At 51.2% G+C, this 14,340-nt stretch overlaps 1 protein-coding gene across 4 annotated transcripts in view; it reads left to right on the top strand.

The window, feature by feature from the left end:
- Positions 1-14,340, top strand: part of SLC8A2 (solute carrier family 8 member A2) — a 43,957-nt gene that overhangs the window by 2,567 nt on the left and 27,050 nt on the right. For all 4 annotated transcript variants that reach the window (XM_016936344.3, XM_016936343.4, XM_016936342.3 and 1 more), the window contains exons 2-3: positions 2,952-3,642; positions 11,971-12,635. In XM_016936344.3, the coding sequence (XP_016791833.1) occupies positions 2,968-3,642; positions 11,971-12,635 (1,340 nt within the window). In that variant the 5' untranslated portion in view covers positions 2,952-2,967. The remainder of the gene's footprint in view (positions 1-2,951; positions 3,643-11,970; positions 12,636-14,340) is intronic.

Here is a 14,340-nt window from a genome sequence, read left to right as displayed (position 1 = left end):
GCCCCTGTTTCTCCTGAAAGCCGGGGAGGCGGAGGGAGAAGGGAGCATGAGCCTTTGCTTTGGATCCTGGTGGGTTTGTAATTATGCCTAAGTTGTTGCTAATTAGAGGGCTGCTAATTAGACGTATCATTAGGGGCCTTGCTGAGGGGGCTAATTGTGCGGTGGCCCTTTAAGAATCACCCCTCTCCCCCACCCCTGCCTGCACACACACACACACACACACACACACACGCACACAGGCATGCTCCTCGCTTGCTCTCTCCTTCTTGGGAAGTTCTGCCAACACGCTGCCTCCCTCCCCCAGAGGAGCCAGCTCCCAGCCCATGGGTATGTAGGTGTGAGTTGGGGACAGGCTGTGGGTTAGACTCTCAGAAGAACTTTTCAAGCAAATGGAAGCCCCTGGAAGAAATGAGGCTGGTGGCAGAGGGGTCTGGGAGGGTGGAGGCTCCCAGGACACCTCTCTTCTTCTCTCCTTCTCTTTTTGATAAGCCACTGGGTTACCATGGCAACATGAGGGTGGGGCGGAGGAGCTCAGAGTCAGGGCCACTCTTGGAGAGGCGACCTGGGAGCCAGAGTTGGTGCTGGATGATGTGGGCAAGTTCCGTAACCTCTCTGCGCCTTGGTCCTCTCACCTGTGGAATGGAGGGGTGCTCCCCAGAGGGGGAGGGTGTCATTTTGGATGGGGTGTTCGGGGAAGCTGACATCAGAGTGGAAACCTGAAAGGGCAGAGAGAGCAAGGCTAGCGGATATGAGGGGAAGAGTGGGTGGGGCAAGGTGGCACGCACCTGTGATCCCAGCACTTTGGGAGGCCAAGGCAGGTGGAGCACCTGAACCCAGGAGTTCAAAAACAGCCTGGGCAACATAGAGACTCTGGGCTCTACAATAAATTAGCTGGGCATGGTGGCGCACGCCTGTACTTCCCGCTACTTGGGAGGCTGAGGAGGGAGGGTTGCTTGAGCCCTGGAGGTCGAGGCTGCAGTGAGATGTGATGGCGCCACTGCACTTCAGCCTGGGTGGCAGAGTGAGATCCCGTCTCAAAAATACATAAATAGAGAAGTGTGTTTGAGGAAGGGGGAACAGCAGGTGCCAGGGCTCCAAGGCAGAAGCTTGTCTGGTGAGGCTGAGGAGCAGAGGGGAGGAGAGGGTGGCTGAGGCAGACTGGGCAAGGGGGAGAGGGTGGGAAAAGAGGCCAGAGAGGGAGTCGGGGCCAGGTTGGGCAGGACCTCACGGGCCCTGGAGAGGATGCTGGTGCTGTGAGTGAGATGGGAGCTGGGGGGGTTCTGAACAGCAGGGGGATGAGGCAAGCTGATTTGTGGGCTTTTTTTGGTTTTGGTTTTGTTTTGTTTTTGAGGCAGAGTCTGGTTTTGTCGCCCAGACTGGAGTGCAATGACATGATCTCGGCTCACTGCAACCTCTGCCTCCCTGGCTCAAGCGATTCTCATGCTTCAGCCTCCCGAGTAGCTGAGATTACAGGCACACGCCACCACACCTGGCTTTTTTTTTTTTTTTTTTTTTTTTTTTTTTGTATTTTTTGTATTTTTAGAAGAGACAGGGTTTCACCATGTTGGCCAGGCTGGTCTCAAACTCCTGACCTCAAGTGATCCACCCGCCTCAGCCTCAAAGTGCTGGGATTACAGGCGTGAGCCACCGTGTCCAGCAATTTGTGTTTTAAAAGGAAACCCAGATAAGACACGGTAATAGCCACTCAAACTCAGCACCAGAGGTAGGGAGAGAAATAATGAAACAGTAGAACCCCCACACCCACAAATGGGACAGAAAGCCCAGCACAGGGTCTTAGATGTCACAGCCCCTAAGGAACTGCACCACTTACAGAGCCTGGGGAAAACCTCAGGTCAGACACAGGGAAGCTGGAGAGACTGATGCCTGCTACCACCTTGGGGAGGGACATGAATGAGACCCTCCAGCAACCCCTCCCCAGCCCCACTTGAAACAGACAAACACGGCCCAACACCCGCCACAGCCCAAATCCTGAGCAAGAGCTTTCAAAGGGCCGAGTTGGAGACCATTTGAATCTCCTAACAAACTCAGAGCCTCCTGCTCCCTGCCTCTCAGTGAATTTTGCAGTTTGAGTGCTTTTGTGCTTGGCTTCATTCAGCCATTGTGACATCTGTGAGATTCATCCATGTGCTGGGTGCAGCAGCAAATAGTTCACTCCCTTTTCAGTGCTCTATAATATTCCACTGTGCAAATCCTCCAAACGTATTTCTCCATTTTACTGCTGATAGGCCTCTGGGTTGTTTGAAGATTGGCGCTATTATAAATAAAGCTGCTATGAACATTCTTTTTATTTTATTTGAGATGAAGTCTCATTCTGTCACCCAGGCTGGAGTACAGTAGCGCCATCTCAGCTCACTGCAACCTCCGCCTCCCAGGTTCAAGTGATTCTCCTGCCTCAGCCTCCCGAGTAGCTGGGGTTACAGGCTCCCGCCACCCTGCCCAGCTAATTTTTGTATTTTTAGTAGAGACAGGGTTTCACCATGTTGGCCAGGCTGGTCTCAAACTCCTGATCCACCCACCTCGGCCTCCCAAAGTTCAGGGATTACAGGCGTAGCCACCGCACCCGGCCTGCTATGAACATTCTTGTAGGTCCTTTTGGTGGACATAAGGACCTATTTCTCAGGCACATACCGAGGAACAAAACTGCTGAATTGCATGATGCGTGGTGTTCGGCTGTAGTTGCCCGAAGTGCATAGACCAATTTGCATTCCCACCAGCAGTGCATGGGGGTTCCTCTGTCCTTATCTTTCAGTCTCTCTCTCTCTGTGGGTCTCCGTCTGTCACTCTCTGTGTCTCTGTTGCCCTCAGTCCCCATCCTGCCTGCATTGGTCCTCAGCTTCTCCCCCAACCCTCCTTCCCCAATGAGCTTTGGCCTTTGTGTGACAGAAAGAGGTCTGCTTCCCTCACCCAGACCTCCTCTTCCTCCCCCATAGGACCCCACCACCCCCCATGGCTCCCCTGGCCTTGGTGGGGGTCACACTCCTCCTGGCGGCTCCCCCATGCTCCGGGGCAGCCACCCCAACCCCCTCCCTGCCGCCTCCCCCGGCCAATGACAGCGACACCAGCACAGGGGGCTGCCAGGGGTCCTACCGCTGCCAGCCAGGGGTGCTGCTGCCCGTGTGGGAGCCCGACGACCCGTCGCTGGGTGACAAGGCGGCACGGGCAGTGGTGTACTTTGTGGCCATGGTCTACATGTTTCTGGGAGTGTCCATCATCGCCGACCGTTTCATGGCGGCCATCGAGGTCATCACGTCAAAAGAGAAGGAGATCACCATCACCAAGGCCAACGGTGAGACCAGCGTGGGCACCGTTCGCATCTGGAATGAGACGGTGTCCAACCTCACGCTCATGGCCCTGGGTTCCTCCGCACCTGAGATCCTGCTGTCAGTCATCGAAGTCTGCGGCCACAACTTCCAGGCGGGTGAGCTGGGCCCAGGCACCATCGTGGGCAGCGCTGCCTTCAACATGTTTGTGGTCATCGCCGTGTGCATCTACGTCATCCCAGCCGGCGAGAGCCGCAAGATCAAGCACCTGAGAGTCTTCTTTGTCACTGCCTCTTGGAGCATCTTCGCCTATGTCTGGCTTTATCTCATCCTTGCTGTTTTTTCCCCCGGTGTGGTCCAGGTGAGCAAAGACCCATAGATGCTTTCTTGGTGCATGTGTGTCTGCAAAATCCAGAGAGGTGCTCTTGGCTTGGAATGTTGATTGCTGTATTTGCAGAAATGCACACTCACATCTGAGAGGGCTGCCAAGTACGGTTGTGCAGGTCACAGACTACACAAGGGGATTGAGCCAAACAGGGCAAGTCCTGCTGGAGGGGCTGGAGTCCTGCTGATGCTACCCAGCCATATCTCTGGAGGGTGCAGCAAACATTTATTTGTCCAGAGGGACGCACTGTTTTGCACTTAATAACAGTACACTCACTTGGAAGGGGCACCTTTTAGCTCCCAAAAGGGTGTTGTATGTACTAACGGTGCCCCTGTGATCTGTGTAATGCATGCTACGTATGTTCACATGTTTTCCTACACTCCCTACCTTTTGCATAATTGATTCCCGCTTTTGCAGTAAGACACCCTCCATTCGCATAATTCATACTACCCTTGCATATAATCCAGCCTGGTGTTTTCTGACATTGCTAATTGGCTTGAGTAACTTAGTGCAATTTGCATAATTTATCCATGGGCTCGCATAGATACATACCTACATCTGCATAATTTAGCCATTTGCCAGATATGTGATCACGGTTTGCATAATTCATTCATTATTCATCATCAATTTCTGATGTTGGGATAATTTATGCCACTTCAGTGTAATGTATACTCCCATCCAACCCAACATCAATATAAGCCCTGTGACCACTTTGCATAATTTATTCCAATAGTGAGACAAAATTTAGACCCACAGCTGCATAATTTATACCTATATTCTCATAATCATTAGCCTTTCGCTCACCCCATGTCTTAACTCGCATACTATGTAGTCTTCCTTGACAACGTTTGCCTAATGTATTTCCCACAACCCCATGACTGCCTCCTACATTTGCATAATTTATTTATGGGCCTGGCCTAATTCAGTCACACACATGCATAATTTATTTGCAGGTGTCCAGGATTCATTCACACATGTGTGTAATCTAACTGTCAGGTTTCTGCCAGTTACAGTTTCTTCCCAGGAAGGATCTGAAGCTAGAGATAGAAAAATGCCTTGTGGGTTTTCTGTGAAGGAGGATATATAACAGAGGGATCAGAAGCCACAGTGAGGAAAGGGGAGGACAGTGGCACCAGAAGACAGGGTTCCTGAAAGAGGGAGAGAGAAAGAGGAGAGAGTTTCCCATCTGCCATGGTGAAAAGTGTGCAGTGATATATCGTACAGTTTAAGGTGCTGTTAAAATGAATGGTGTCCTGACTTAGGCTTTCAGAAAGGCCTTTGAAGCTAGGTGTGGTGGTTCATGCCTGTAATCCTAGCACTTTGGGAGGTCAAGGCAGGAAGATCACTTGAGGTCAGGAGTTCGAGACCAGCCTGGCCAACATGGTGAAACCCCATCTCTACTAAAAATATAAAAACTAGCCTGGCATGGTGGTACCCGCCTATAATCCCAGCTACTCGGGAGGCTGAAGCAGGGGAATTGCTTGAACCTGGGAGGTGGAGGTTGCAGTGAGCCGAGGTGGCCCCACTGCACTCCAGCCTGGGTGACAGAGTGAGACTCTATCTAAAAAAAGAAAGAAAAGAAAGAAAGGAAGAAAGGAGAATATAACAGATATTTTGTTACATCCCCTTTATTTCTGCTGATATGAAATTCTTAGGTAATCAAAGAGAGATCTTGTGGCCTCAGAGTTTGATCCATGCACCTGAAGCCAGAGATTTGGGTTCAAATCCCACCTCTGCCATTTCCTCACTGTGTGACCTAGGGCAGGTTCCTTATCTTCTCCAGGCCTCAGTTTCCTCACCTGTAAAATGGGGATCATGAGAGTGCTGACTTCATAGGGCTACCATGAGGATTAACTGAATTGTTCCGTGTGGAAAGACTTAAAATAGTCTGCCTGAAACAGAGTAAATGTTAGCTATTCATTAACAAACTCCTCTATGCATTTGGCTTCCCAAAAAGTCAGTATAATGTCCAAACTGTGTTATAAAGAAAAGATTTCTATTTCTTTCTTTCTTTTTTTTTTTTTTTTGAGACGGAGTCTTTCTCTGTCGCTCTGAGGCAGCGATTCTCCTGCCTCAGCCTCCTGAGTAGCTGAGATTACAGGTGTGTTCCACCACGTCAGCTAATTTTTGTATTTTTAGTAGAGACGGGGTTTTGTCATGTTGGCCAGGCTGGTCTCGAACTCCCAACCTCAAGTGATCTGCCCGCCTCAGCCTCCCAAAGTGCTGGGATTACAGGCGTGAGCCACTGTGCCCTGCCTAAAGAAAAGGTTTCTGGGCCGGGCGCGGTGGCTCACGCCTGTAATCCCAGCACTTTGGGAGGCTGAGGCGGGCGGATCACAAGGTCAGGAGATAGGGACCATCCTGGCTAACACAGTGAAACCCCGTCTCTGCTAAAAATACAAAAAAATTAGCCGGGCATGGTGGCGGGCGCCTGTAGTCCCAGCTACTCGGGAGGCTGAGGCAGGAGAATAGCGTGAACCCGGGAGGCGGAGCTTGCAGTGCGCCAAGATCGCGCCGCTGCACTCAGGCCTAGGCGACAGAGCGAGACTCCGTCTCAAAAAAAAAAAAAAAAAGGAAAGGTTTCTAACAGAACAGTCTGCATTTCCACCTGGAAATGCTTCATCACAACTACCCTCATGACAAGGGAGCCAGATGCAGGCATCTATTTATAATGAATAAGCTGGGCTTCAGAGAAAGAAAAAGATCAGAAACCATTGCATGCAAGAAGTCTAGGCAGAGGAGCAGGTAGCCACGAGATTTAAAACAAGTGTATTTGCAGTATGTTAAACCATACAGGAAAATACTTCATATAAGATATACATAAGGCTGGGCACAGTGGCTCACGCCTGTAATCCTAGCACTTTGGGAGGTCGAAGTGGATGGATCACCTGAGGTCATGAGTTCGAAACCAGCCTGACCGACATGGTGAAACTCTGTCTCTACTAAAAATACAAAAAATAGCTGGGCATGGTGGCAGGCGCCTGTAATCCCAGCTACTTGGGAGGCTGAGGCAGGAGAATCGCTTGAACCTGGGAGGTGAAGGTTGCAGTGAGCTGAGATTGAGCCGCTGCACTCCAGCCTGGGTGACAGAGTGAGACTCCATCTCAGAAAAAAAAAAAAAAAAGAAATTTAAAAAAGATATACATAGGCCGGGCGCAAAGGCTCATGCCTGTAATCCCAGCACTTTGGGAGGCTGAGGTGGGCGGATCACCCGAGGTCAGGAGTTCAAGACCAGCCTGACCAACATGGGGAACCCCTAACTCTACTAAAAATACAAAATTAGCCGGGCGTGGTGGTGCATGCCTGTAATCCCAGGTACTTGGGAGCGTGAGGCAGGAGAATCGCTTGAACCCGGGAGGCGGAGGTTGCGGTAAGCCGAGATTGCACCACTGCACTCCAGCCTGGGCAACAAGAGCGAAACTCTGTCTCAAAAAGAGAAAGAAAGAAAGAAAGAAAGAAAAAGAAAAAGAAAGAAATACATAAAACAGAGTTATAAATTCTAACTATCATAAACAGTGTTTTCACGGATAAGAACATTAGTGGCAGGTACTGAAATGAGACGGCATATGGGACATTTCTGTATTGTGTGGGACTGTCCCGTGCAGATAAGAATGTTAGTGGCATGTTCTGAAATGAGCCGGCATATGGGACATTTCTGCATTGTGTGGGACTGTCCCGTGCAGATAAGAATGTTAGTGGCAGGTTCTGAAATGAGCCGGCATATGGGACATTTCTGTATTGTGTGGGACTGTCCCGTGAGTTGCTGGATGTCATCAGGCCAGGAAAGGCCAAGACCATGTCCCCCTCCCTAGTGATGATGGCAGCCCATAAATACCCCGAGATTTCCAATACTCTGTCTCAGGGGTGTGCCTGCTCCACTGAGACCTGAAAATGTCACAGTGCCCTCCCAGGCTGGACACATTCTTAGTGGGTGCTCTAGAAAGACATTGTGAATCGGCTAGAATCACTTTTTATTGACCTGCAGGGAGGAAGGAAAATCTTAGGGGTTTGGGATTGTCTTCTGATGAATAGAGACTTCCTTGCAATATACATAATGGTAGGTTCAATTAATACAAGGGAGAGAGTTCATTTCACAGCTTGCGCTGAACATTCGGCTCCTTTTCCCAAATCTGCCTGTTGGCTTCATGCAGTTTTACTATTTGCAAGTCTTGACTGTTCTCTGAGCCAGCAGTAAACACAGTGATAGCAGGTGTGGCAACTGGATCTTAGATATTTTTCCTACCAGGCTCATTTTTAAGATACTCTGGGGGCCTTCTTTTTTTTCGAGATGGAGTCTCACTCTGTCCCCCAGGCTGGAGTTCAGGGGTGCAATCTCAGCTCACTGCAACCTCCGCCTCCTAGATTCAAGCGATTCTCCTGCCTCAGCCTTCCTAATAGCTGGAATTACAGGCGCACACCACCACACCTGGCTGATTTTTGTATTTTTAGTAGAGATGGGGTTTCACCATGTTGGCCAGGCTGGTCTTGAACTCCTGAGCTCAAGTGATCCACCCACTTTGGCCTCCCAAAGTGCAGGGATTATAGGCGTGAGCCACTGTGCCTGGCCTTCGGGGGCCTTGTCATCGTAAATACTCTTTTTTTTTTTAAACAGAGTCTCGCTCGGTCGCCAGGCTGGAGTGCAGTGGGGTGATCTCAGCTCACTGCAACCTCCGCCTCCTGGGTTCAAGCGATTCTCCTGCCTCAGCTTCCCAAGTAGCTGGGATTACAGGCGCCTGCCACCACGCCCAGCTAATTTTTGTATTTTTAGTAGAGACGGGGTTTCACCATGTTGGCCCTCGTGATCCACCCACTTCCGCCTCCCAAAGTGCTGGGATTACAGGCATGAGCCACCACGCCTGGCCCATAAATACTCTTTTATCTTTTCTTCTTCATCTTTGATGAGAAAGGTAACATTTGAGTCTTTCCATGAATATCTTCAAGGCAAACCCTTGAGTCTTGGTGGATGCTTTCCATGTGCCAGGCCTGTGCTGGGCCACCAGCAGACTGAGTCTTAGGCCTCTGCAAGCCCAAGATAATAGTACTAAATAATAACGATGGCGATGTTCTTTTTTTTCTTTTTCTTTCTTTTTTTTTTTTTTTAAGATGGAGTCTCATTCTGTCACCCAGGCTGGAGTGCAGTGGCGGGATCTCGGCTCACTGCAACCTCCCCATCCTGGGCTCAAGCAATTCTCCTGCCTCAGCCTCCCGAGTAACTGGGACTACAGATGCACACCACCATGCCTGGCTAATTTTGTATTTTTGGTAGAGATGGGGTTTCACCATGTTGGCCAGGCTGGTCTCGAACTCCTGGCCTCAGGTGATCCACCCACTTTGGCCTCCCAAAGTGCTGGGATTACAGGCGTGAGCCACCACGCTTGGCCAGGCAATGTTAATTTCACATCTTGAGTCTTTTCCATGTGTCAGAAACTGAGAATGCTGTGCGCTAGGAATGCAGGTGCTCATTCAGTCTTGGAAATGTCCCCATTGTATAGACCAAGAGATGAGACAGCCATCCCTGTGGTAAAGCCAGGCTCCCAACTCAGAGCTGCCCTGGCTGTGCATGGGAACTGGTTTTATGAGGCAGAAGAGCCAGATGTGTGTCTCTATTAGAGACACAGCCTGTCCATGAGGGCCAGGCAAATGCTAAGGAGGCACTGGCAGGGGTCATGGGTGGGGCATTGAGGGCGTTTGGGTGAACAGAGAGCAGGCCCTGGATGATGGGCGAGGTTTGGAGAAGTGGAGGCACCCCCAGGTGATGGGGGAGAAATGGAGCAGGCAGAAAAAAGATGGAGGGAGAGAGAGGCCAGAAGACACACAGGCTCTGTCCCTTGACAGCAGCTGGGACCACAGGGTGGGGATTGTCTGTTGCTTGGTACTGGATGAGGATGTCCGGGTTCCTGGCACCTGGGCAGCTGGGCATGGTTCTCAGCATCTAAAAGGTGGATAGATGGATGAATGAAGAGACTAGGAGAGAAAGAGAACACATACACACATGCGCGCGCACACACACACACACAGACGGACACACACATGCACACACACACACAGGCGGACACACACATGCACACACACATGCACACACACAGACGGACACACACATACACAGAAGGACACACACGTACACATACACACACAGACGGACACATGCGTGCACACACAGACGGACACACATGCACACACACATGCACACACACAGAGAAGGACACACACACAGACGGACACGCACATACACATACACACATGCACACACAGAAGGACACAGATGGACACACGCACATACACATACATGCACACACAAGCACGCACACAGGACACACACGCACATACACATACACACGCACATACACATACACACATACACATGCACATACGCTCACACATGCACGCACGTGCACACACACAGAGATGGGGAGCAAGAGAGGGAGGGAGAGAGAGAAAAGTAGCTCTGGAGAAACACAGATACTGAGAAAGAGAAAGAAACTCACAAGGGAGGGAAATAGATATCTACCAATAGATATAAAAGAAGGAGATGGAGCCAAGGAGACCGAGGCAACAAGAAAAGAGAGGGAGCCAGGGAGAGAGACAGAGGAGGAGGAAAGGCTAAGAAAACCGCTGAGACAGAGGGAAGGAGGGAAAGAGACAGTGGCACACGCAGAGAGCGATGGAGAGAGGCAGAGACAAACAGGGACAGAGAGAGATAGAACGAGATGGAGAGAGAGAAATGTGGGGGAGATGGGGAGAGGCCACAGACAAAAAGGGAGGACAGAGTTAAAAAGAGATGGGAGGAAGGGGAGGGAGAGAGATGGGGAGAGGCAGAGGTGAACAGAGATGAGAGGGAAATAGAGAATAAGTGAGGAACAGAGAGACAGAGATGGAGAGGAACGGGAGCAAGGAGAGAGAGAGAAAAGGGGGTGGGGAGAGATAGGGAGAGGCAGAGATGAGCAGAGACAGAGACAGAGGTGGCGAACAGACAGAACAAGATGGAAAGGGGTGGGAGAAAGGAGAGAGAGAGATGGGGAGAGAGAGGTGAACAGAGACAAGAGGGAAATAGAAACTAAGAGAAGGACAAGGGAAAGGAGAGAGAGAAACGGGGATGGGGAGAGGGAAAAAAATTAGCTCTGGAGAAACACAGGTATTGAGAGAGAAAGAGAAAGAAACTCACAAGGGAGGGAGATGGAGATCTACCAGGATATAACAGGACATGGAGACATGTCCAGACATGGGGAGAGGCAAGAGCCAAACAGAGACAAAAAGGGAAGGACAGAGATAGAAAGAGATGGGGGGAAGGAGAGAGAGAAATGGGGGGAGAGAGATGGGGAGAGGCAGAGATGAACAGAGACAAGAGGGAGGTTGAGAGAAACTAAGAGAGGGACGGGAAAGAAGAGAGAAATGAGGAGGAGGAGAGAAGTGGGGGAGAGGCAGAGATGAACAGAGACAGAACGAGATGGAGAGGGAGAGAGAAATGGGGGGAAACGGAGAACTCGGGGGAGAGAGATGGGGAAAGGCAGACATGAATAGAGACAGAAAGAGGTGGGGAGAGATGGGGAGAGGCGAGGAAATAGAGACAGGGAGAGGCAGAGATGAACAGAGATTGAGATGGAGAGAGATGGGGAAAGAAGAGGGAGAGAGAGAAATGGGGGGAACAACTTGGGGGAGAGAGACATGGGGGGAGGCAGAGATGAACAGTCAGAAAGAGGTGGGGAGAGACGGGGAGTGGGGAGGAGAGAGAGATGGGGAGAGGCAGAGATGAACAAAGAGACAGGGCTCACGCCTGTAATCCCAGCACTTTGGGAGCTCGAGGTGGGAGGATCACAAGGTCAGGAGTTCAAGACCAGGCTAGCCAACATGGTGAACCCCCGTCTCTACTAAAAAAAATACAAAACTTAGCTGGCCATGGTGGCGCATGCCTGTAATCCCAGCTACTCGGGAGGCTGAGGCAGGAGAATTGCTTGAACCGGGACCCGGGAGGCCAAGGTTCAAGGTTTAGTGAGCCGAGGCTGCACCACTGCACTCCAGCCTGGGCTACAGAGCAAGACTCTGTCTCAAATAAAAAAAAAAAAGAAAGAAAGAAAGAGAGAGAGAGAGAAAGAAGAAAGGAAGGAAGGAAGGAAAAGAAAAGAAAAAAAGAAAGGAAAGAAAGAAAGAAAGAAAAAGAAACAGAAAGGGATAGGGAGAGACGACGGGGCGGGGTTGGGGGTTGGGGAGAGAGATGAGGAGTGGCAGAGGCGGACAGAGACTGAGACAGAGAGGCGGGGAGGGAGAAGGCGGCCCGCCCGGCCTCGCCCTGACGCCCGCCGCCCGCAGGTGTGGGAGGCGCTGCTGACCCTGGTCTTCTTCCCGGTGTGCGTGGTATTCGCCTGGATGGCCGACAAGCGGCTGCTCTTCTACAAGTACGTGTACAAGCGCTACCGCACCGACCCACGCAGCGGCATCATCATAGGCGCCGAGGGCGACCCCCCGAAGAGCATCGAGCTGGACGGCACGTTCGTGGGCGCCGAGGCCCCAGGTGAGCTGGGCGGCCTGGGCCCGGGCCCCGCCGAGGCGCGCGAGCTGGACGCCAGCCGCCGCGAGGTCATCCAGATCCTCAAGGACCTCAAGCAGAAGCACCCGGACAAGGATCTGGAGCAGCTGGTGGGCATCGCCAACTACTACGCGCTGCTGCACCAGCAGAAGAGCCGCGCCTTCTACCGCATCCAGGCCACGCGGCTGATGACCGGCGCCGGGAACGTGCTGCGCAGACACGCGGCGGACGCCTCGCGCAGGGCGGCGCCGGCCGAGGGCGCGGGCGAGGACGAAGACGACGGCGCCAGCCGCATCTTCTTCGAGCCTAGCCTCTACCACTGCCTGGAGAACTGCGGCTCCGTGCTGCTGTCCGTCACGTGCCAGGGCGGCGAGGGCAACAGCACCTTCTACGTGGACTACCGCACTGAGGACGGCTCGGCCAAGGCGGGCTCCGACTACGAGTACAGGTGGGTCCCCCGGGGTGGGGGGTGTGCAGGGGGCTGGCGCAGGCCGTGGGTCCCGCCGTCCGGCGGCCTCCAGGCTCTTCGCCTCCCAACTGACTCCTGCAGGATTCATTCGTTCATTTGTTCATTCATTCATTCCTGAGAGCCTGCTTTGTGCCAGGCGCTGCTCTAGACGCGGGGCACACACCACTGGGCCAGGCAGAGAGCATGGCTATCCGAAGGCTACACCTCCCGCCTTCATTATCTACCTCTGGGTTTTTGTTTGTTTGAGATAGAGTCTCACTATGCTGCCCAGGCTGGAGTGAGTGGCACGATCTCCGCTCACTGCAACCTCCGCCTTCCAGGTTCAAGTGATTCTCGTGCCTCAGCCTCTTGAGTTGCTGGGATTATAGGTGTGTGCCACCACACCCGGCTTATTTTTGTACTTTTAGTAGAGAGATGGGGTTTCACCACGTTGGCCAGGCTGGTCTTGAACTCCTGGCCTCAAGTGATCCACCTGCCTCGGCCTCCCAGAATGCTGGGATTACAAGCATGAGCCATCATCCGGCCATGTTCTGTGTTTTATTGTCTGGTAAAACAGCTGTCTCCTCATGTGCATAAGAACATTAATGTTTAGTGGTCACCTACCATGTGCCAGGTGCTGCCTCCAGGCACTCAGTGCACATGATGAATGAGACAAACTCTCAGTCTTCACACCACTCCTCCTGCATTCTTTATATTTCTGTGGTTTTGTGCTGGTGCCACACTGTTTTAATTATTATAGTTCCATTATGTGTATTGCTACCTGGTAGAACAAGCCTTCTCCCACCATTACTAAAGTAAAAATGCTTATTGAGCATGCACTGTATGCCAATGGGTATACCATGGGAACAAGCAGCTAAGGTCCCTGCCCTCAAATTGCAATGAGGATATAAACTACTAAACATATAAAAACTTGAAGTGGCAATAAGTGCTATGGAGGAAAATAAAATAGGAGTGGAGGAGAGAGATGATGGCTAAAGGTCTTTGGTTGTGCCATAAAGCAACCCACCCATCACCCTCTACCATATCTCACAGCCCCAGTCCCTCTCCTTACCCCTCTCCTTGCAAATCTGTGATATTCTCTCATTCAACAGTTCCTCCTGAGCACCTACTGTGTGCCAGATGTCTTTATTTAGGGGATCAACCTAGAACAATAACCAAGATAGATAAGATCTCTGTCCTCATGTGGCCCACAAAATTCATCTATTTGTAGTTCTTCTGTCCATGACACACTATTTTAAGACTTATAGCTTTACAGTATGTTCTTTTCAATGATTTTCACCAGCCTACATCATGCTTTGAACAGTATGTGTTGTTAATTCAAGCACAGGTCTCCCTTTTCCCATAATGACATTTATCATGTGTCTACTATGTGCAAGAAACAAACAGATCTGGCACCGGCGACTAGTGGTGAACAAAACTCATAAAGTCCTGGCCCAAATGGAGCTGACATTCTCCTGGGAAAGACAGGCAGTTAGGAAGTAAACACTGATTACATAAAAATGCCAGGTAGTGGTAGGAGCTGTGAAGAAAAATAAATCAGGAGACAGGGAGAAAGAGGGCCAATGGCTGAGCTTTTCAGAGGTTCTACCTGCTCAGTAGCCTGACACATCCCCCTTTAATCTTCTCCCTGGGGTACAGCTGAGGCTGAACTATTCCCAGATCTTTGATTCTGCCATCAAGCAGC

Source organism: Pan troglodytes, chromosome 20 (genome assembly GCF_028858775.2).
Source record: "Pan troglodytes isolate AG18354 chromosome 20, NHGRI_mPanTro3-v2.0_pri, whole genome shotgun sequence".
Taxonomy (NCBI): domain Eukaryota; kingdom Metazoa; phylum Chordata; class Mammalia; order Primates; family Hominidae; genus Pan; species Pan troglodytes.
Note: the sequence above shows the minus strand (reverse complement) of the source record. Positions and strands in the feature narration are given on the sequence as shown.